This window comes from Centroberyx gerrardi, chromosome 23, assembly GCF_048128805.1.
Source record: "Centroberyx gerrardi isolate f3 chromosome 23, fCenGer3.hap1.cur.20231027, whole genome shotgun sequence".
NCBI lineage: Eukaryota > Metazoa > Chordata > Actinopteri > Beryciformes > Berycidae > Centroberyx > Centroberyx gerrardi.
Window position 1 is genome coordinate 9,177,523 of NC_136019.1, and position 22,982 is coordinate 9,200,504.

The 22,982-nt window shown below is 43.4% G+C and overlaps 2 protein-coding genes across 2 annotated transcripts; one reads left to right on the forward strand and one right to left on the reverse strand.

Moving 5' to 3' along the window:
- The first annotated feature begins 19 nt into the window (after positions 1-19).
- On the forward strand, positions 20-7,449 carry mettl3 (methyltransferase like 3). Its single transcript, XM_071909104.2, has 11 exons — positions 20-214; positions 1,096-1,286; positions 1,494-1,961; positions 3,659-3,834; positions 4,525-4,738; positions 5,012-5,199; positions 5,942-5,980; positions 6,120-6,228; positions 6,632-6,697; positions 6,818-6,930; positions 7,044-7,449. Exons 1-11 carry the CDS (start codon positions 112-114, stop codon positions 7,156-7,158), a joined length of 1,782 nt encoding a protein of 593 aa, XP_071765205.2. The 5' UTR covers positions 20-111; the 3' UTR covers positions 7,159-7,449.
- On the reverse strand, positions 7,447-14,390 carry LOC139919374 (uncharacterized protein C17orf114). Its single transcript, XM_071909105.2, has 3 exons — positions 14,160-14,390; positions 9,132-9,227; positions 7,447-8,884 (listed from the first exon to the last, which is right to left on the reverse strand). The coding sequence occupies exons 2-3, from the start codon at positions 9,214-9,216 to the stop codon at positions 8,712-8,714; spliced, it is 258 nt and encodes an 85-aa protein (XP_071765206.1). The 5' UTR covers positions 9,217-9,227; positions 14,160-14,390; the 3' UTR covers positions 7,447-8,711.
- Positions 14,391-22,982: the final 8,592 nt, after the last annotated feature.

The following is a 22,982-nucleotide window of genomic DNA, read 5'->3' on the forward strand; positions in this document are numbered from 1 at the left end:
TGCACCATATATTCATTGTTTCGCGCAGGGCGGACTGTGCTCAACTTTTGCCCAACTACTGCCCGGTACGACTTGTTTTGGTGTTTGTGTGGATGTTGGATCCAGCTCGACATGTCGGACACATGGAGCAACATCCAGGCGCACAAGAAGCAGCTGGACTCGCTGCGGGAGAGACTGCAGCGGCGACGGAAAGACCCTTCGCAACTAGCCGCGGGTACGTTCACACAGACAGCGGGTCAAAGACTGGACCCCCAGATACGTACATTTGATAAGATAAAGATGAGATACCCGTTTGCTAAGGTTTAATCCCAAGGAACCTCATAGGAGAAGGTTATGACTAGTTGTAGGATTGCTTAACTGCCTGTGCTGTGATAACAACAGTGTGGAAAATGAAAGCTATAATCAAAACAGTCATTTTTGTCCCGGAATCACAACAAGAGCACTGCATTTATCCTTATACTGAAGTTATTACGTTTTACACATCTCCATATTGGAGATTTGGGAATATTGGCAACATCAAAACACAGATGCAATGATTAGTAAACCATTCTTATTAGACTGAACTGGGGAAATGCGTCAAACATTACTAAGCAGGGTTCCCATGGGCTTAGAAAATCCTTGAAAATTTGTTGATATGAGAAAAATGAAATAAGGCTTTAAAAGATTTTGAAATTACTTGATTTTCTTTTATAATGTACCCAAATTTATCAATATACCTCTCTGGATTTCTCTCTGTTTTGGGATCAACACCTCACATCCTGAGTAAAACCTGATAATGGGTATTTGAGTTTATATAGGCTATATCATTTAAAATTAATGACTTCGCCATGATTTCTTTACTTGACAAGATCATGAGTAATAAACGAGGCCTCTACGATGTCTAATTTTGACAAATGTCATGTCTTAGCCCAAATATGCCAATTTTGAGTCCTTGAATTTCACCAAACAACGCCTTGAACTCATGGAAAAGTCTTTGAATTTGATGCCCAAGAAGGTTAGACACTTTCTCTCTCTCCCTGAATGCCTTATATAAACAGCTTTTTTCCTAAGACCATTCACAACTTTCTCTTACCGCTGGTGTCCCCTCTCGGTTAGAAGTGGGAGGCAGCGCAGAGGGAGCCGCAGCCAGGAGTGAAAGTCCAGCTCCATCGCTCCAGTCCTCCTCTCAGGAGGAGACGGAAAAACCACCAGACCCCGAACTGGAGAAGAAGCTGCTGGGATATCTGTCAGATCTGAGTCTCCCAATGCCGACGGACTCTCTTGCCATCACAGACGAACTCAACAGTGTGAGTCCATGTCTTTGTATCCAAGAAACACTGATGGATCATGCTTGTGGCAAATAATATAGCTGGTTTATTATAGAAGAAATTAAAGTGACCGTTATGGTCAGTTTAGCTGTATCATGTTTCTTTTTCTCCTTAATTCTGGTCCCAACAGCTTCGTTTTTCCAGTTCTTTTAATTCTCCCTCTTCTTATTTGCTTCTTGCTCACAGTCTGAAACAGCCGTCACCCATGGGTGCATCGAGAGTCTCCTGCTGAAGTTCTCCGCTCAGGAGCTGATCGAGGTCCGGCAGCCCACCATGGCCTCCTCCTCTACAACTTCCTCCTCCACGCTCGTCATAGCAGTGGACCACACAAAACTCTGGGCTATGATCGGGACCGGGGCCGGAGCCCAGAGGAGCGGAGTCAAGAGGAAAGCAGAAGACCAAAGCCACAACAAAAGAGCACCGGGCTCCTCTCCGTCCCTTCAGAGCCCTCCGTCTCCACCGCACACTTCCTCCATCTCTCTGGCACCGGCTACTACGTCGCAGCTGGCTGGGCCGTCTGACTGGAAGGCCGGGGCGTCAGGGGGCGGGGCAGATAAGAAGGGCAGGACCAGTAAGGGCCAGTCGTCTCACCTGGACATGGAGATCGAGAGCCTCCTGAACCAGCAGTCCACCAAGGAGCAGCAGAGCAAGAAGGTACAGGAGGAGAGAGGGGAAAGGACGATAATATTGACCTTTCACTCTGTTGTCCTTCTATCTCTTATTAGGGATGGGATGATATGCTTATCTCACAATTAGGGCTGAAACGATTCCTCGAGAAACTCGAGTAACTCGATTACTAAAAATCATCGATGCAAATTCTTTGCATCGAAGCTTCGTTTAATCCATATAACTATATACACACTCAGTGTTTCGCACGGATGATTATTACTGTTGCACAACGCGCTGGAGAAAGAGAGAGAAAATAGCGAGGGGCGAAGAGAAGAGACAGGCCAGAGAAAACGACAGAAAGTGTCCAAAGTTTCGGATCCAGTGTTGCCAACTTGCCGACTTTGTCGCTAGATTTAGCGACTTTTCAGACCCCCCTGGCGACTTTATTTCTCAAAAGCGACTAGCGACAAATCTGCCGACTTTTTCTGACCATGGGAAGCAATGTTAATGTGTTGAATCCCAAAGCATTTGGCAATAAATTGGTTCGGCTGATGCCGGTTTTCTCTATTTGCCTGTCTAATCCAGAGAGGTCTGACGGTCACAGCGCTTCCCACACGCAGCGTAGCTCCCTCCCTCCGCTGAGAGCAGGGACTGTAGGATAGGGTCCACTTGTAATTGCTACCGGCGTACGCCGAAACTGGCCGGGTGGGCGGAGTCAGCACTTCATATTAAAACGGGATGAGATGAAGGCTAGTAAAGAATGCACGTTAATTATGGCTATATGTAATGGCTAGTTAAGAACGTAAATCAATATGGTGGCTAGTTATGATGTCCCTAAGTTAGCTAAGTTTTGCTCAAGAAAATAACCACAGAAAATAAAATGCTGCAGTCAATTTGTGAAAGCCTGAGCTTCATTCATGTTATTATTATGATAGTCACACACACACACACACACACACACACACACACACACACACACACACACCTACTCCCCTCACAGTGATGCATAAAATACCCCAGAAAGCAAAATATCAGGTGGTGTAAGTAGCAATTGGAGCCTAAAATGCACCAGTCCAATACAGCAGGTATATTCAGTTTAGTTTGATTGCAGTGAGTAGGGTCAGCAGGTGTAGGGCAACCCTTCAACATAGTAAATAAATGTACATTAGCCAGTCTTATGAACTTGTATGATATTTAGGCCTAGTAATAAATATCAATAATAATTATTATTTCACCTCGTTTTCAGTAAATCACAGTGTCGTATGGACAGCTTCGTGCGGACAGCTTTTCTCTTTTGTATATTTACTATTGCTCTTTAATAAAGCAAAAGTATTTCTTATCCGATTACTCGATTAATCGATGGAATAATCGGTAGAATACTCGATTACTAAAATAATCGATAGCTGCAGCCCTACTCACAATATGATACAAAATATGGTGTTCATGATTCAATACCAGCACAATGCAGTGTAATAAATAAATGACAACAAAGTCTGACTGTGCAGAATTATGTTTATTTCTGAGACACAAATCTTTGTAGCAATAGCATTGGCATTGCTAGAATTTAAACTACAATTTAAAAATGCAATATATTGAATTTCAGTATATACAGTCCCATCCCTATTTCTTATGCACCCAAAATTATCGTGACCAGTTCAGTTTCCAACCTTCTGAAACAGGAGCTGAAAGAGCATCAGGGTGTGATAACTGATACATGGTGGTGTGGATGTTGTTGTGTGCAGGTGAGCAGAGAGATCCTGGAGCTGCTGAACACGAGCACGGCCAAGGAGCAATCCATAGTGGAAAAGTTCCGTTCTCGCGGCCGGGCTCAGGTCCAGGAGTTCTGCGACCACGGGACCAAAGAGGAGTGCATGCGCTCCGGGGACACGCCTCAGCCCTGCACCAAGCTACACTTCCGGTCAGTGTTCCTCAGTCTACTGTTGAAGTTCTCTGTGTCTGTGTTTGTGTTCCCCTACACAAAGAAGTCTGTCTATAAAATTTGATATCACAGGCGATATCTCAGACATCGCAAGTCTGATTTTGACTAAATTTGGAGAGATTATGCATTTTTGCAATTTCCTCCGGTGTTTTAAAAAAAATACACTGATTGTCCTAAAGGGGGCGCTATAATTATAGGTCAAAATTTTGTACTCAAATGTGATATCTCAGACACTACTTATATTTTGATGAAACCTGGAGGGATGAAGCATTTTGGCTCTGTGATCTGGCATTTAAAAATACACTGATCTGCCGGATGAGGATGCTATAATTAAAGGTCAAAATTTCAAACTTTGTAAGGCTCTAACTGCTACGCCACTGGTCAGACTTTGATGAAACTTGGATGATTTAGTAACTGATTGGCTCATAGGGGTACAAACATCATTCATGGAGGGTGACATGTTTACTGTTGCCTTCTTCTGCTTTAATTTTTGTCTGAAATCTGGGCTAAGTCCTATCTAGTCCTAAATGCAGCAAATTTGCAAAGTTTTGTTTTGTTCATTTTTGGTCAAACTGGTGTGGAGTTGTCAGTAGGTGTTACATCACATTATAAAGACAGATGCATTATGTTAGGTTGTTCTTTGTTGTGATGTCTTTTTTTCTCACTCAGGCGCATCATCAACAAGCACACAGACGAGAGCCTCGGCGACTGCTCCTTCCTCAACACGTGTTTCCACATGGACACCTGTAAATACGTCCACTATGAGATCGACAGCCCGCCGGAGGCTGAGGGGGGCCTGCTGGGGCCTCAGGCCGGGGCCGTAGAGCTCGGCCTGCATCAGGGGGACGCAGACAGCAACGTGGGCAAGCTGTTCCCCTCACAGGTGAGGGAGAGGGGGAGGGGGGGTGGAGAAAGGAGGTGGGGCAGAATGGAGAGAGACAGAGACAGCTGAACTTGAACATCTATTCAAAGGAAATCTGAAAGGGGCATTAAGTAATCTGTGACCTTAATCAACCTCTGTAGGGGGGACAATATACTGTATGTCATACTTATATGCAAATTAGGTGAGATTTTTGTTTCTTTGCTTAGCCTTTTAGCGTATTCATTATTTTGGTTTGGGTTATAGAATTCATCAAGGTTGTATTTTAATTTCCAGTGGATCTGCTGCGACATCCGCTACTTGGATGTGTCCATCCTGGGGAAGTTTGCGGTGGTGATGGCCGACCCGCCCTGGGACATCCACATGGAGCTGCCCTACGGCACGCTGACTGACGACGAGATGAGGAAACTCAACATCCCCATCCTCCAGGACGACGGCTTCCTCTTCCTCTGGGTCACCGGCAGGTAAGCAGAAGAGTCCGAGCAGTTTCGAGAATACGGTTTGGTCCATGGAGTTTGATGTTATATCACAGCAGTATAGCAGTGGTGTGTGTTCCATAGAATTATCAGATGTTACATCCCGGTTCATCCGGTTGAACCAGGCTTTTTGCATGAAAGTGGGTCTTCGGTCACTTCTGTGATTTCTGTGGTGCATTCGGTCAGTGTGTTCGGCTGTTAAGTGAATGTTTTGGTAGTTCAAGGTTTGATTCTGTCAGCAGTGTGTCCATCAACCGCTTTGTGTCCTATTCTGTCAAATGTCCTTGAGCAAAACACTAACTCTTAGTTGGTCACTCAAGGTAATTTGCTCTGGATAAGAGCGTCCGCTAAATGCCTGAAATGAAAAATGCTTCTTCATCTGTGACGACCAGCTTACCGGTTATTATATATAAGCTGTATGCGTCAAAGAACCTCAAGCCATCAAATAAAACAGATTCATGTTCTATGTGTATGTATGTATGTTCTATGTATATTTTGTTTGTTCAGGTGTACTTTCAAAAATGCTTTGGGGTTCGGCAAATTGAAGAGAGTTGTAGACTATTTCCATCTTTCAAGTTAGAATCAAATATGACTCAGGATAAAACAGTGCATCGGCCCATTTTGAGTCATGTAAAGAGTAACTTCTGTCTCATTACTGTCTCTTGTTACATCCAGTAATAAGAGTCGTGTCTGTTCAAGCTCAACACCTGTCCTCCTCTCCTTTTTACAGAGCGATGGAGCTGGGCAGAGAGTGTCTCAGTCTTTGGGGGTAAATCTCTCTTTCCTTCTGTGCATCAACCATTTTAATAGCAGAGTTTATTTTGTTTGCTCAGATTCATCTCATTTTGATGGGATACTATTCCTTCAGTTGTCATTTACTTGCTGTTTTTTTTCTTTTCCTCACTCAGCTATGATCGTGTCGATGAGATCATTTGGGTGAAAACCAACCAGCTCCAGAGAATCATCCGCACCGGGCGGACGGGGCATTGGCTCAACCACGGAAAGGAACATTGTCTGGTACGTCTCTCTGCCTGTTTGTTTGCTTGTTGTTACCTGTCTCTGCCTCTTTTATGTGCTATACATTGTATCTTCAGGCTCTCTCTCTCTGTCAGTTATGTGTGGATGAACCTGCCTGGTTGTAGTCTTGAGGAATTTTGCCTTAAGGAGTTTCTGTGTTGTTGCTGTGTTGTGTGTGTGTGAACGCACTTGGATTTGATGTTGCTCAGATGTTAGAGAGACTGTCCCATAGGTGGAAGGTGTCAGTTTGAACCCTAGCAACACCCATGTGTCCTGTCAAAGTGTTTTTGAGCAAGATACTGAGCCCCTACTGGCTCATTCTTTTGTAAGTCGGTCTGGATGAGAGCATCAGCTAAAAGCCTAAAATGTAAAATGTCCATGTAATGTGTGTGTTTCTCTTCAGGTGGGTGTGAAAGGAAACCCCCAGGGATTCAACAGAGGGTTGGACTGTGATGTCATTGTGGCAGAGGTAAATAGTTCAATACCTGGACATGTTTACGTAATATAAAGGTTACTTCATGCAATACGATACCAGGTCTTCTTCCGTGGTGTTTCATCTGTTCCTTATTCTCCGTACGCTCTCTCCCAGGTCCGCTCCACCAGTCACAAACCAGATGAGATCTACGGCATGATAGAGAGACTCTCACCTGGCACCAGGAAGATCGAGCTGTTCGGTCGACCGCACAATGTCCAGCCCAACTGGTGAGTGTCTGTGTGTTTTAACTCGAGGCTAGGTAACTGTTCGGCATATGTTGTGTGCATTAATTATCTCATTCTGTACCCCACCGTTTTCCCCATTCCTTTGTTTTTCCCAGGGTAACTCTTGGAAATCAGCTCGATGGCATTCACCTCTTGGATCCCGACGTTGTGGCTCGGTTCAAGAAGCGCTATCCGGATGGCGTCATCTCCAAACCCAAGAACATGCAGTGATCTCATCAGCAGTGGTCACAGGTTTGGGACTCTGTTGCCAAGGCAACCCATGAGACTTGCCAGTGATCAACTACAGACTGTGTTTTTGTTTCTTTGTTTTTTTTATACCAATGACCTAATTTTTTAATAAATATTATTAACAAGATGCATTGTCTGTGTCTTAATGTTAAGTGATGAAAACCATTTGAAGACATAATGTGAATTACTAACGATGTTTTCCAGTAGAGAGCCATGTTTTCAACAATGTATTTTGTGCTGAAAAACCTTAACATCCACCATCAATAAAACCACGGGAGACATTTTTAATGTACAATTTTTGTGTTATTACTTTGTTAGTAAAGACATTGGTCTTTTGACATACTGTAGATTTTAATAGTTGATAAGTAGGTTTGTATCAAAAGATAAACATTGAAATTTCAAATTCCACCAGTTCTTTCACAGTCATTTGGGATCGGTCCTTACGTTGACATTTGTTCATTTTAGTCGGATATACAAAACCCTGTCCAACCTTGAAATCAATCTACAGGTTTGTTAAAAAGTAAATACATTTTAATATCAAATGCAATCAGAAGAACTGTTTAATCACAAATATGAAAGAAATAGTTAGCCAAAGTGAGGTGAAGCCGAACAAGAGTTACAAAATAGCTAATGGAAATGTATCTTTGCTGTGCTGCTCAGTTTACTTAATGCACTTCCCAAGATGACCTAACTAGAGGCAAAAACTGCTGCTGAACATCCTTAAAATGGCCTGATAATATTGTACATAGTGTTTGCTCACAATGGTCTTCTACAATTTTGTTTGTAACAATGTGATTTACGTTGCCTTTTTATAAAAGAGCAAGCTTTTTCGATTTGGTAGTGTTTCACTGTGTAGGTGTCCAGTTCATTCATGTTGCTGTCCACTGACATCTAAGCATATCATTGCTGCAATTTTGTAGATTTTCAGTACTGTTTCACATGGGCCGTGATCAAATCAGTAACTTCCAATTTCAAATATTTGCATAAAAGTAGTCGAAAAAGAAACAAAGGACAGTAGAAAAAAACGAAACCTCCATAAAGAAAAACAAAAATAATGCACTTGTCGGTAATGACGCTGTAAACAAGTCTCCAGTTTGTCTTCCGTCTCACCAGCAGCCTCAGGTCCATCAGAGCAACTGAACTCAGCTGGATTAGGGTTTAGTCTGACATCACCACTTCAAGGGAGATGTTAATGCAGTGAGATTGAAAACACAGTCTGTCTCTGTTTTGCCCTTCATTCCCTGCTTGAAGCTGATCAGCTACTGAGTTATTTGTAGGGCAGCAAGGAAGACGACAAGGTTAAAATGCAGTTTGGGTAGTTGCACACAACTAATGATGATCGCATCTAAACAACCCAAAACTAGGGAGGAGGATGACAATAGATGCATTAGCTCAACTATCAGGCTCCCACGGTTGTACACCAGGCTCCAAGTGCAGATGGGCGACTGGTTGAATATGTGTGTTTGCTAAATCCTCAAATACTGGAGTCCATCTAGGTCCTCGCTCCACCAGTTTAGCCCCCAGAAGGCCCCTCTTCAGTAGGTGGCGTCCACTGCGTTGATGTTGCTGTCCAGCTGGTGTCTGAAAGAGAGCCTGGCCTTGGTGGAGAAGTAGATCTGGGAGCCTCTGGTCAGGCTGCCCGCCCCTTCACTGTCGCTGCCCCAGGACGTCGTGGAGCACAGGCGGGGCTTCATCTCCTCTATGGGCACTGCAGCGTGGCGGGAGAGAGGGCAAGGAGAAGAGAAGGAATGGAGAGTATGTTGAGTGTTTGATCTCTTTGCATGCAGCCACACAATCAGGCAATTTGAATTCAAACAGAAACAAAAAATCTTGATTAATCAGGCTCTGTCGTATTTTCTCATTCCTTTATAAATCCAGTTGTAGTCGATTTGGATTGATTCTGGTTTTATGTCCTGATTTTCTGAAGTAAATTAAAAGAGTGTAGTGTCTCTCACCTGCCGCTGGGGGGCACTGTCTGCCCTTGCAGCGCTCTTTACAGCGTCTGTAGAAAGGGAAACACTGGAGCATCTTCACACCCATGACAGATGAGTCTGCAGAGAGAGGAAGAGAAGAAGAGAAAGGGAGAGTGAGTGGTAACTTGTGAGGAGATTCAAATCAAAATATGGAAATATGGGTAATCCGTGTGCACGATACTCTTTAAATGGCCCACAATGAGACTGACGGAGGTAAAGCCATGCTAAATCACAACTATGACAAATTCTTCTCAAATGATGAGCTTGCTTAAATATTTGTGCGTTCAAAACAAACAATCCAAATTCGTTAAACTGCTCAGTGTGTTCTCCCTGTGTGTTCCCATTAAGCCCGCCTTATCAAAGTGACATGTCTGAGTGTCTGGGCCTGCTGGCGGCTAATCCAACCCAGCAATATCATTGAAACGCCACAGTGGCCCGGCAGCCGACCGATCAGCCAGTAACTCCCTCACCACCCTCTGCATCGTCTAATCCTGGTGTGAACGTCAATGGGTTAATGCAGAGGGAGGAATTAATAAGCTCCCTTCTGATACACACACACACACACACACACACACACACACACACACACACACACACACACACACACGCACACTGAGGCTGCGCATGCACACACAACCAAACACGGATTACACAGAGGTCACCCGATCTATGCTAAGTTATGACTAAGGCACCTAGCAGACTCGTCTCACAGATCTCACCACCTGACTACTGTGATTAAACCTATTATCAACTTATTTCCCTTTCAAGAACATTGCTGCTGCTGTAAAACTGTATCTGTCTCTGAACCTTTCTATATCAGCTAGTTCACTGTTTACTTTTGCATGGCAGGGTTTCATGCAACATGCAGAGTCAAGCAGGCTGGTTGAATTTCTGGTTTGAGGACACGAACAGGAGCTGCATCACATTCTGTTAATCCGTGTCTTGTTTGACAATAGAGCGTCACCCAACCTTGACCTATCCTAGATCTAGACCCAGACACACCCATCAGTCTTTGATGTAGCGCCTGTATTCAGTTAAATCCTTGCTGCTGCTGCTGCTGGTGGTGCTGGTGGATCTGGTTCATTCAAACAGCCTGTCACTCAAACTCATAGTTTTCCCAGTGACTGTCCCCTCTGTCTGCGGCTTTCTGAATGAAAAGATAAAGTCGGGAACCCATGCCAGCGCTGTGCTGTACTTGGTTAGAGTGAAAAAAATTATTTATTTCAGTGTAATCAGGTTAACAAATAGGTCAAGTGAAATGGGGCAGAGTGAGGTGAGGAATCTCTACAGTGTCTATTGCATTTGTGCTGAGGGGTAAAAGCAGAATGAGTGTACCTTGTATTCTTCTGTTGGAAATGATCTGTATGTGTACGTATAACCTTATATGAACAGAAATCAATACAGCCAGTCAAAACAATAGAAATAGCCTGTAACTATAGAACGATGCAGGGTTAACTATGGTATCCCACACTATAAAACCCCACTGTCACAAGGTCTTCCATCATAAAAAGCCTAAGATAGTCCTCAGGTCACTTTAGGACACAAGGTGATAAACCGCTGTGTGACAGGTGGTATGGTGTGTGTGGTTTCATACAGTACACACACACACACACACACACACACACACACACACACACACACACACACCGCTGTTTCCTCACTGAGACCTGGGCTTTGTTATTGCTGCTGTTGTTCTTCGGTGGTATTATTGCTTCTTTTCAAGGCCTAGAATGAATAATCTATTTTTCATAATAACGGCAAAACCAGGATCAAGTGAAAACATGTCGTCCCCTGTGAATGATGCAGGCACTCCTTGGGCCAATCAGTAGCAAGATGCATCATCCATCCGAGTTTCATTAAAATCAGACTGGTGTTTAAAACAGCACCGTAAAGTTTTTAAATACCAGAAGACAGCAACAAAATGCATCATTCCTCCAGGTTTTCGTCCAAATTAGATCGGTGGTGTGTGAGATAACGAGTGTGATAACGCATTGAGCCCCATTGTTAATTAATCACAGAGGGAATGATTTGAGTATCTGATGTCAAACAGTATTGTGATTGCGACATGCAGGAGGAGTGCAGCGTTTAGCAAACGTCCTCTGACCAAGTTATCAGTCACTGTTTGCTGCTGGCTGCCGTTTCCCCGGCTCACTGGACACGATGAGGCAATTTCATGGAGACGTGACAGCTCTCACACACACTACACACACACAAACACACACATACACACACACAGCTGGTGAAGCCAATGGGGAAACTTGTGTCAACTTTACCTCCTCTCCTGTCTCCCTCCCTTTTCATCCCATCAGCTTTATCTCTCTCTCTCTCTCTCTCTCTCTCTCTCTCTCTCTCTCTCTCTCTCTCTCTCTCTCTCTCTCTCTCTCTCTCTCTCTCTCTCTCTCTCTCTCTCTCTCTCTCTCTCTCTCTCTCTCTCTCTCTCTCTCTCTCTCTCTCTCTCTCTCTCTCTCTCTCTCTCTCTCTCTCTCTCTCTCTCTCACATTTGTCCATTTACTCTCTCCGTTCTCTCCTCTATTTCTCCCTCTGTCTTAAACCTCTACCTCTCACCCCCCCCCCCCCCCTTCCTCTTCTCTCTTTCACTCAGGTGTGGCTCTGAAATCCTACCCCATTTACAGACACAGTGAATCCATTATGGTTAGGTCAATTTAAATGTGTCCGTTTCAGAAGAAAAGCCACAGTATAGCACACACAGCGAAGGAGAAAGACAGAAAGCAAAAACAAAGATCAGCTGAGTCGTTTCTGGGGATTTTTTGGAGTACAACATAGCAAAGAAAAATAAATGTGCCTGCTTGTTTTTGTATGTGTAGTGAATAACAAGAGAGAGAGAGAGAGGGGGAAAGAGGGCAGAGTGGGCAGGAAGGAGAACAAATTAGTTGGGTCATGGACAATACAGAATGTCCATGTTTTCCCCTCCGCGATTTTCCTTGCAACTCATTTGCACAGCGATTATAAATTCTTTGTGTATTAATAACTGACACAGAATCAAGCATGAGCTTTTTTTTTGCCTCGTCTCACAAAAACACGTGCATGCGAAAAGCAGTTACACACATGCAGTATATACACACACACACACACACACACACACACACACACACACACACACACACACACACACACACACACACAGTATTAAGTCCCTGGTCAGTGGTGTGGAATTTTGGGCCCAGATCATTATTGGCTGTGGAGGTCTGGCAGCACACAGCAGCCTGGGAGCTTGGAGGAGAAAAACAACCCAGATGGCAAAGACACACACACACACACACACAAACAACTCAAAAAGCACAGAGAGAGTACCCACACTGGCCACAGAGAGGAGGGGGAGGATTAAGGGTAGAAGATGGGAGAAGAGCAGAAGAAGAAGAAAGAAAAGAAGGCAAAATATGATAATAAACAAGGATGAGGGTAGGAAAGGTGTGAAAGTGTGTGTGTGTGTGTGTGTGTGTGCACTGGTCTGAACTTTGACTTTTTTCCCCTGTGAGTTTTTCCACAAGAGAGAATAATGTGGTTTTACTCGTTCTATAGTCATTTGCTGATGGAGCTGAAAATTGCGCAATCCAGAGAAACATGAGTAAGTGTAGCTCATGGGCTCAGATGCATCATTCTGAGTGCGTGTTTGTGCCTGTGTTTTCCAAGCATGATTACTACATATTCTCTCCTTATATACATTCATCAAACTTCTCTCTCAACAAGTCACCTTTCAAAGCCCCTCTGCACCCATTCAGCTCCTTATCTACCTGTACAGTAAGCAGCAGGCTCTATTCTGCTGTCGTGTAAACAAAGCTGCAGGAAGCAGCATTACAGACATTGTTTACGGTAACGCGATAACACCCCTCCCACAGCATCGCAGTGCTATATTTCCACTGAATTACACTTTCCATTCACAGTCCCCGGGGCATTATGAAAAAAAGTGCAGTCTTGGGCTTGGGGCATGTGGCACGAAGCCGAGTGGCGCTGCCTCTCAACTAACACAAGGGCCTCGCACAGTCCTGCCAGGGTGGTGACGCACACACTCTGTGTGTGTGTGTGTGTGTGTGTGTGTGTCCATTAATAGTACAATCCTCTTTCATTCATATTCATCACAGTGAGTGAGAGAACCATCTTACAGTAATGTTTTGCCCTGTATTGGTTAAATTAATAGGAATCGCAATGGCCTCCAATTGGCTTTCTGTGTTTCAGGTTATCTATCTATCTATCTATCTATCTATCTATCTATCTATCTATCTATATGCCAAAACTTGTCATGTGTAACCCCCTAAAAACAAATGTCCACCACCAGTTGGATGTTTTGAGCATAACATTTATAGCATGCTATAGCAATCCTCTTGGAAATGGATAAAGTGTGCGCGCGCTGGAGGCCACTGTGCGCGTGCACGGGGGAAGGTTGAATGAAAAGCTGTGCCAGACAGGCTAATCTGGGCTTTCGGTTATTGCCTACACTATACGCATCACCTCATCTCTCTGTCTCTGTCTCTCTTTTTCTCTCTGTCTATCTCTCTCTGTCTCTCTCTCCTGTGAATGTAAAGAATAAATAAACACTTGCTTGTTTACATCCTCGCACAAGATATTGAAGCTGACATGAAGTGTATGCGTGCATCACTTTCTTAAAAGTGTCAGATTATACATTTGGAGTTTACACTTGTTAAAATATCCTCAGCACTTCAGAAACCTGTTGATGGCAGTTGCATACTGCAACTTGCTCTACTGCACAATTAGCAAATAGCATACTGTGCGGCCTGGTCAGGCGTGTAGAATGAAGTTTGACAAATGGTTTTCAGTAACAGTGAAAAGGTCTCAGCATACCAGACAGGCTTATTTATGATCCGCAGCTTCAGGAGCCCTCCTCCCGCTGACACACCCCCTCCTCCGAGCCAAACAAACAACACTCACACAGTCGTAACACAAACTATATCTTACATGTCAAGTATTTAGTCTTTAGTCTCATAAAAAAATCAATTGAATCGAGTTTCAGGTGAATTAAGTGGCATTACATACCTGGAGAAACAAACTTGCAGAAGAAGAGCGGCAGATAACAGGCAATGGGGAAAGAACACTAAGCCACCGTCTTGATAACTTGACAGCTGCAATGAAACTTCACCATTTGCATCTTCTTCGCGCTTCCCTCGCTAAAATGTAGTTCAGTTATGTGGCTTATTCCGACCGCAGCCCGGTTTGTGCGCGTGCTGTCCTGTGAGTCCCGACGCGTCCTTATTGGCAAAATGGAAAGGTTCCTGTGGCGCGCAGCGACTGAACTTTAAATAGCTAATCCCCGGAGCGTGGTCACTAGACACGCCCTCTCTCTCTCTGACTCTCTCCCTCCCTCTTCCCTTCTGTCTTTTCTTCTTCCCTCCCTCACTCTGTCCCTCCAACTCTCCCTTTCTCATTTGCCTGCCTATCTCCCTACCCGTCACCCCCCCCACCCCAACACACATACACACCTTCCACACCTCCTCCTGCAAGGCTATGCGTTGCCTCCAAATCATCCTTGACACTCCTGACAGATGACACAAAACTTGATCAGAAATAGCTTCTTTAATGTACAAATCAACAAGGATGAAGTCATGGGTGCTACTACCAGTAAGTTATACTAAAATCATGAATCAGGGTGATTTGACCTCTCCCACTATGATTAGAGAGAATATTCACATTCTAATAATAATAGACTGATTTCTTCATTGCTTCATTGAATGAATGTTCCTCAGTGGTGAAGCGATCTTTCTGCCTCGTTCAGGACTCCACTCACTTCTTCTTTGGTCTTTCGTCAAAATACCTCAACAAATCTACCTCCCTACCAGCACTTGATTTTAGTTGTGTAATTTTAGTTTTCCCTCACTTGAGATACCTTCTCTCAGAGGTCAGAGGTCAGGATGGAGCCGGTAGGGATTCAGTGTCTTGCTCAAGGCGGAAAGTCTCTTTAGCCGCGAAAAAAACTTCTAAAAATCCTCTATATTTTCTGGCTTTGATAATTATTATATAGTTGCCCTGTGTGTTCTTTTCCAGGCTGCTGCCAACTATGTGATTCAATTACTGTCAAATTCAAAGTCAGCTAAATGCTTGAATTGTAATTGTAATCCAGTGAATGGATGGATGAAATGATGATTGATGACAGAAAAGAAAAACAAGTGTAACCAGCCTGGTCGCCTGAAATTTTGTGAAGTGAACGCAAAATGCGCAAAAATGTGCTCCGTGCAGGAAAAATGAAAACAAAAACAAGCTTCCCCAGCATGAAAGGATTATGTGGAGGAGACACAAGAAACAGATATTTGTGACATTTGAGTTGTAGCGTGGTAGAAAGAAGGAGCATGGATCGGTGTATACACTTGTCTTCAACTCTAGTGATTTGGGTTCGATACTCAACAGTACCATAACCTTAACCTTTTCACGTGACAGACAGGTGAAAATGCTGTGTCCAATTTGTGTCCACAACATGTAATCTACATTTCAGAGTTTGTGTGTTGCTTGATGAATGAATGAAAGACAAATAGACCTACAGAGAGAGAGAGAGAGAGAGAGAGAGAGAGAGAGAGAGAGAGAGAGAGAGAGAGAGAGAGAGAGAGAGTGTAGCTGTGGAGAAAATCCCTAGCTATCCTGTTAGAGTGAGGGAGAGTTTTAGTCTGAATTGGATCAAACCTACTGAGAAGAATTAACAAGCAATAGTCACAGACGGAGTTCATTTCTTGCTCTGTCTGTCTCTCACTGTTTGTCTCTCCATGTGTCTCTCTGTCTGTCTACCTTTCTGTTTTTCTCCCTCTACATTCTTTTGACTTTGATGAAGACCCACTTCAACTCAAAATTCTCAAAATTGGACTAAAAATTCTCAAAATTGGACTCAAAATTCTCAAAACTCAAAGACTCAAAATTGTTCTGCCAACGTCCAACTTGCTGTTCCACCCAAATACATCATTCCTGTCACTTAATTTTTAAATTAAATTGATCTCTTGACCTCCAAACACACCCTTAGAATTTGGAATCAAGTCTCATTCTCTGACAGTCTTCTCTGACAGTTATGGCTAAAAAACAGATCTGGATCACCACCAAAATCAAATCAATTGTGTTCCTTGGCCCAAGGCCTATCAAAAACTTAGGAAGTAAGTATGGAAGTAAATATGCTTTCAAGGAATAGAGGTGTGGCCATCTGTTGCGCCCCTATCACCAGCACCCATCCAACCATCACACATCAGTCACACCGGGCCGGTAGCTGTCTGCTGGCTGGTTTGTTTCCCCCTCATGTCCACATCAGTGCTGAGGACAGCAGCACCTGTGAACACATCCTGGAAGTGTTGCAGGTTTACCTTGAAGTGCCCAAGGCTGCCTCAACTCAAAACATCAATTTAAAGCTGCTGAAGTCCACCCTAAAACAGAATTTGTGTCTTTGCTCTGATATCAGACAGTTCAGTTCATATTTGTGAACGTGAACAACTCTTCTCCTTAAGCTGGAAACCAAGGCTCTAATCTGTCATGTTGTCAAGAGACAAAACCTTGCATCCAAGCGAGGTTTATAAAATTGCAGGAATACATAAATATAAACAGTCCTAAACTAGAATATGTACTTATACCCTCCGCATAAAATCACCCTGTCTACTGTCACCATGTTCACAAATTTGGTCTCCCATTCACCATCAATGGGGCAGCAGACTTGAGATCATGACACAGATCAACTCTGTTCATGAACAGCTGTTATAGTGATATACAGTAGTTATATATGTAGATGTAGATTATATGTAGTGTTATAGTATTCTGTTTCAGGGTGGATTTTGTCTTTCAGTGGTGGAGTTGTACAGTATAAACATGTCTTCTTCAGGAGTGAGTAAAATATATATTTTTCTTTTTTCTTTTTTTTTCTATCTATTTATTTAACAGGGACAATGGACATTTAGTATCTGCCACAGAATTAGCTAGAAAGCTAAATTTCATCTGCAGTCCCTGGTGACACAAGACGACAAGCATGTGTACAAGGTACAGTTAGTAAAAGAAATGTCAAAAAGTACAATTCATGGTATATTCAGCCATGATTTTAGTTGTGATTTAAAACTGGTGAAAGTCAAACTTTGTCTGATACTGCTGGGTGTTGAATTCAAAGTTTGTGGCTCCAGAAGAGAAAGCTGATGGACCAGAATGAGTCATGGACAGAGGAAAAGAGGAATAGAAACTGGAGATGATCTCTGTCACTGTCTCTTTAAACACTACTGTAGTTACAGTACCTGCTAACATGTTATTAGCAGATCTCATGCCAACCTCTTAAATGCCTGACTGAAGACTCCATTACCTTTAATGGTGAAATGTGCTCATGGATATGTGGCATCTTGGCTCGCAGTCGTTTGTGTGTGTGTGTGTGTGTGTGTGTGTGTGTGCGTCTGCATGTGTGTGTGTTTGAGCCATTAGATGGTTTATTGCTGATTATTAGCTTTGCCATTCTTTCTTGCCCAGGCTTAAGGTTTATTCAGGGCGCCTCGCTGGGCAGAGGGATTTGGCCTTGTGGAAATTTACCAGATGAGTTCTTGGAGTGAGTGTGAGTCTGAGCGCTGGTCAGCAGTAGCCCAGGAAACAGTCTGTGGAACAACAGGCACATGTCTAAAGCTGCTCCTGTATTGTGTACTGCAAGCAGCCTTAGCTTCATGGAGGCTAGTTAGTTTTCATGTTGAATACCAATGAGAATGTCCATTTAGGTTCATATTATTTAAACTAATGTGGATGGATTTACAGGCTGTAATAGTAATCAGATCAGGTTGATAGCTTATACAGATCTTGCCCCATTATGCAGATAAGTTCTCATCATGTGGCATATCATTAAGTCATAATATTGCACAAAATACACTTTATGGCTTATTGATTGAGTCTCATAGGGCATAACAACCAGGGTATATAGCATTTGGCATAGTAGGTCAAATAGTATCTCCTGGGTAAAATAAGAAAAAAGGTGCTGTTTTAAATGTTCTAGCCTGTCTAATAAAGGCTTTTTATTATTCAAGTGCATGGACTTGCATTTTTTCTGCCACATATAATATAGTACAGCTTAAGTAAAAATATACTGAACTTACTTCCAAATACTGTTTGTCTAAACTTTCCTTTAAATGTCCTATGTGGCCACCTGACCTCATTCTTTGTAGTTTAAAACAAAAACTAAGAATTATTTGCAAGTAGTATTTGGTAGTTTGGTATTGGGGCCCACTATAAAAGACAGTGGTGCTTATAGTGAAGCTGAAGCTGACCTCAATCAAGTGTTAACAGACTTCTCAGTGTTAGTAGAAGGTTGTAACTCCACCTGTTGCACATTTCACAGCAGCTTTAAATTGTTGACTTGTGGCAGCACATTACTGTCGCTCTCACACTATCTCACTGACAAGAGTGCAGGCATGCTCATACTCACCCATGCAAATGCACACACACATACACACACACACACACTGACACACATACACACATACACACACACACCTGTGGATGTGGGTGAAGGACACCCTCGCTTTGGTGGGACAGGATCTCTAAGTTTAAATCTACTCTGTGTGGATGATTAACAGTGAGGCGGTGGATTTTAGGTACTTGGTCCATCAGAATTGTACTGTGTTCTGGTGTTAAATTAAATGCATTACATGTATTGACATGCAGCTCATGTCATGACATCTAACGGGAGAACGTTTGATTCGATCAAAGTATAGACGTTTTCTTATTAGTCTTTCACACCGAGTGGCCGATTTAACCTTCTCTGTTGCTCATTTCATAAATTAGATAACCATTATTATATAGTTTTAGTTTTGAAAGAGTTGAGTCATAATTTTGAAAGAGTATGAAACAACAACTCTTTCCTTAATTTGCAATACATTCCAAATTTGCACCTCGGCTCATTGTTATTTGCCATATCAGATTGAAGTGGTCCCTCTGCTGTGTTTCCTCTGTGCTCTCAGACTCTCTTGTTCCTCTCCTTGTAAGGTGACAAGTGTCCCAGCAGGTCTGGTGGTGGCCCTAATATGATCATGAGGCAACACAGTAGCTGCCTCTGGGTCTGTGACGCAGCTCAGATGTCAATAACTGAACCACTCCCTCACACAGACCCAGGGACGAGGGCTCGCCTGGGTCGGGCCTGCCAACTGGCTTCAAGTGCCGTCGTGATATCAGACACTTTCAGCCGGGAGAAGCAATTGGATGACGAGTGGAAACCAACATTGTCATTCATACTGACTTCATCCCTTGTGAATTTTTGCCCCTCTGGTTATTTAGTCCCTCTCTGCCACTGTTCCACTGGCCCGAGAGACAGGAATAGCAATGCTGTGAATGAATATGTGGCAAGGACGAGGAGAGAAATAGAAAGAACAAGAGCGAGAGAGAGAGAGAGAGAGAGAGAGAGAGAGAGAGAGAGATAGGGGGTTGTGGAGTGGGAGTGACAATGACAGCACATCTTGTCACACATTGCTCATTAAATCATAAGATGTAAAGGGTGCGTCAAACTGTGCAGGTCAACTCACACCCATCTAATGACATCTAATTTCAGGGAAATTTGATTGCAAAGTAGTTATATGCCTTTGAACATAATAATAATATAATAACTTCAGCAGGACAGATGTGCCAACCAATGCAGGGCTTGAACCAGGATCCTCCAGTTGGAAGACGGATTCTCAAAATCCTCAAAATCAGACACCAATTAAAATATAATCAAAGAGGAATCAAGTGCAGTCAGGATCAGACCAGTCTGGGCCTCTTTTGTTCAGTCTGTGTCCACTGAGTGTTTACTCTCTCTGTTCCCCTTCTTCTCCTCACTCCTCCTCCCGCGGACCTCAAGATGTTCCCACACCCAGGCTGTAGTCTTGTTTACGTTGGCATGCGTCCGCAGTGCCGGACCAGGGCGGACAGGCTGAGGTCGCCCATGGCTGGCCCCAGTGTCGAGCCTCAGCAGCAGCCTGAGGACGTGTCACCCTCCTCGTCCTCCTCGTCCTCCCGCGATTAAATTAATTCTTAAGTGAATGGGGGAAGCAATGAAACAAGGGGGCTATAATCAAAGGTTGTATCCTGCTTCCCATGCAAATCAGCTGATAATGATAGACGCAGTAAACAGACAACCTGAGGTCAAAGAGCAGTAGGGTCTCTCTTCGCCTTTCTCTCAGCCTTTGTTGCTCAAATTCCTCTATATTCAAGGTTTTTGGCTGACAGGGCTTTAACAAATCACTCAGAAAGCCTCAAAGCACGTCTTTGTTCATTTCTAAGGAAAATCTAGCTGCAGAGTGTCGCCGTTAAGAATGTTGTTTTCAGGCGTTCCACTTTTTGGACGTGCATGACTCGATTTACTGGACTTAAACCCCTTTGGCTCCACTTCTCTCTGGCCTGCACCACTTTGTCTGGCTCCCTTCATGCGCACGTTCCCATTAAGTGCCGGCATGAAAAAAGTGATGCGATGTCTGCTGGTAATGTCTGGTCAGAGTGAATCACCGCTCTAGCAAACATTTGTAGAATGTCGTGTCTTTGGGATAGTCCTACTAGTGCCGTTTTGTAGATAACACAGGTACAGTCAGCATCTTAATGCAATCTTTACTGTTCTTGCAACTGTGCAGCTTGACACAATTCAAGAACTGATAAAAAAAAGACAGTTTTTATATGGTGATACTTTAGAGGCCTTTTCGCTTCATCCTGCAACAACTAAAGTCCAACTGGCTCATAAAAGAGACTTTTATGTCAGAATATGACAGTATCAGGAAACAACGTTTTCATTCATTTGTCTGATCACTAATCACAGTGTGGCAGGCCGGCAGTTAGGTAAAAATTAATAGACTGCAGACATACTGTACATGTAGCTGTGGAGGAACGGCTTGTTGACACAGTTGACTGTCTGAGTGTTTTTCTCTGTCTACTCCGTGGCTTGGCATGGGTCATTCACGGTGCGGTTGACATAATTACTGGGTGGTGGACGCTGTTGAGTTATCAGTAAATTGTGTCAGAGTTGAAAATTGTGTTTGGCCACCAGTTACACAGCATGATTGAATCTGTGGCTTGTCGATGTGCTGAAGACATCTCATCCATTACAAGGAAAAGAAAAGTGAAAGGGGAGCGCAACGAAAAGTTCAACTGAATTCACTGTTGAAATTTCTTTTTGATACATTCCATTCCAGCACATCACTGTGAGAACAGACAGTAAATCAGCTGAAAGTATCATATTATTGTTCTCGCTCGCTGCCGTTTGTTACCATTTTAAACCTCCTGCACTGTCCAATTGAAGAGTTTCATTCCAAAATGAGATATCCACCCTTTTACAAAAATGACACCCACTCTCCCATATAGACTGCTGGCACATTATGGGTTAGTATTTTTTCAATTATAGTTTTTATTGTTTCCTTCAGCCAAACCTACAATCAAACAACACAAGACATTTAGACAAGCCAAGCTGGTAATAAAGAGGAGATCCGTAGTATGTGGATGTGTGTGTGTGTGTGTGTGTGTGTGTGTGTGTGTGTGTGTGTGTGTGTGAACATTATGGGTTAGTATTGAAGTTAGGAGTCATCTTAAGGCATTTTCTTATGAAATAGTTCAATTTTTGAGGACAGAATCATTTATGTTTTTTATTGACTGATGAATTTCAGATGGCAACATTTTTCCAGAATGGATTTGAAGCAGACAGAAGTAACACTTGGTGCTCTTGTGCATTAAGAAAAAGTGAAGTCCTGAGGTTTATAGGTGCTCATTGGGAACAGGAATCAAATCTGTAGAAAACTGAGATACTAGCTCTAAAACTGAAAACTTCCAGCGAGAAGAAAGTGAACTCTCATCTCAATTTTTGCATGGATATATAGAATTTTGGAATGAAACCCTTCAAATTCAGTCAATTCCAGCCAGTACCAGTTGGTTTGTGTTTCCATTCTGCCTCCTCTTCGTCGTCGGTTGGGGGCCGGAAGGAGGGATGAGGCAGCCAGGAGGGAGAGGGCTTGTTTTTGAGAGAGGGGTTCACTTGTGAATAATGGCCTCACCACAGGGTCTAAATGAGCGCACCAGGCAGAAATAACACAAGAGTTGGCTTTGCACTCGACTGGCTGTTACCCTCAATCTGCTCTCTTCCGCCCACTCTGACTGTCGCTCCCTATGAACTGTTTTCTCTCTCTTTATCTTTCTCTCTCTCACTCCTCCCCTCCCTATTTTTCAGCGACCCCTCTCTTACTCACTCTGTCTTTCACATTCTCCCCCATGTGCAATTACATCAGTATTTTGTCCATCTCACCATAAAAACAGCACTTTCTTCGCCTCTTTGCATTCTTTCAGCGTGGCTATGATTTGCATGAGAAACAGCCGAGAACGGGGCCCCTTCCCGTCTTCCTTCCTTTGTCCCGTTACTCCATTAGTCCAAATACTTCTCCCTTATCCCGCTTCCTCACTTTCTCCTGTGCATTATGTAAGAGGGCTACATGAGACAAGCCAGGCATTTGCTGAGATAAGAGCAGTGTTGGTCACAGGCCTTTCCACAGCTATACCTCCTTTAAAGCCCCCCTCCCTCTCTAGTGACCTTAGAATTAGAAAATAATTTTCAAACAGCATTCAAACAGCAAATCATTGTTTTACAAGCCAAAGCAGGAGTAACAGCTGATTTCCTCCAAAGGCACAGTTGTATATCCCTCACCCTGATCCACCAAGCTGCACACATGAACCTTATTTTCACCAAGAATGTAACTGAAGGCAATAATAATACATTGATTTTGGAGATGGACTGCTAATAGAGAAGCTTAGAAATGTTTAATGGGGCATTGAGGCCAGTGGAGGAGGCCTCGAACATCCCTAGCTTTGGCATGGTTTATCTGTCTTGCAGTGAAGCACTTTGGGCTTGTCGCTCTCTCAAGACACAGCGTC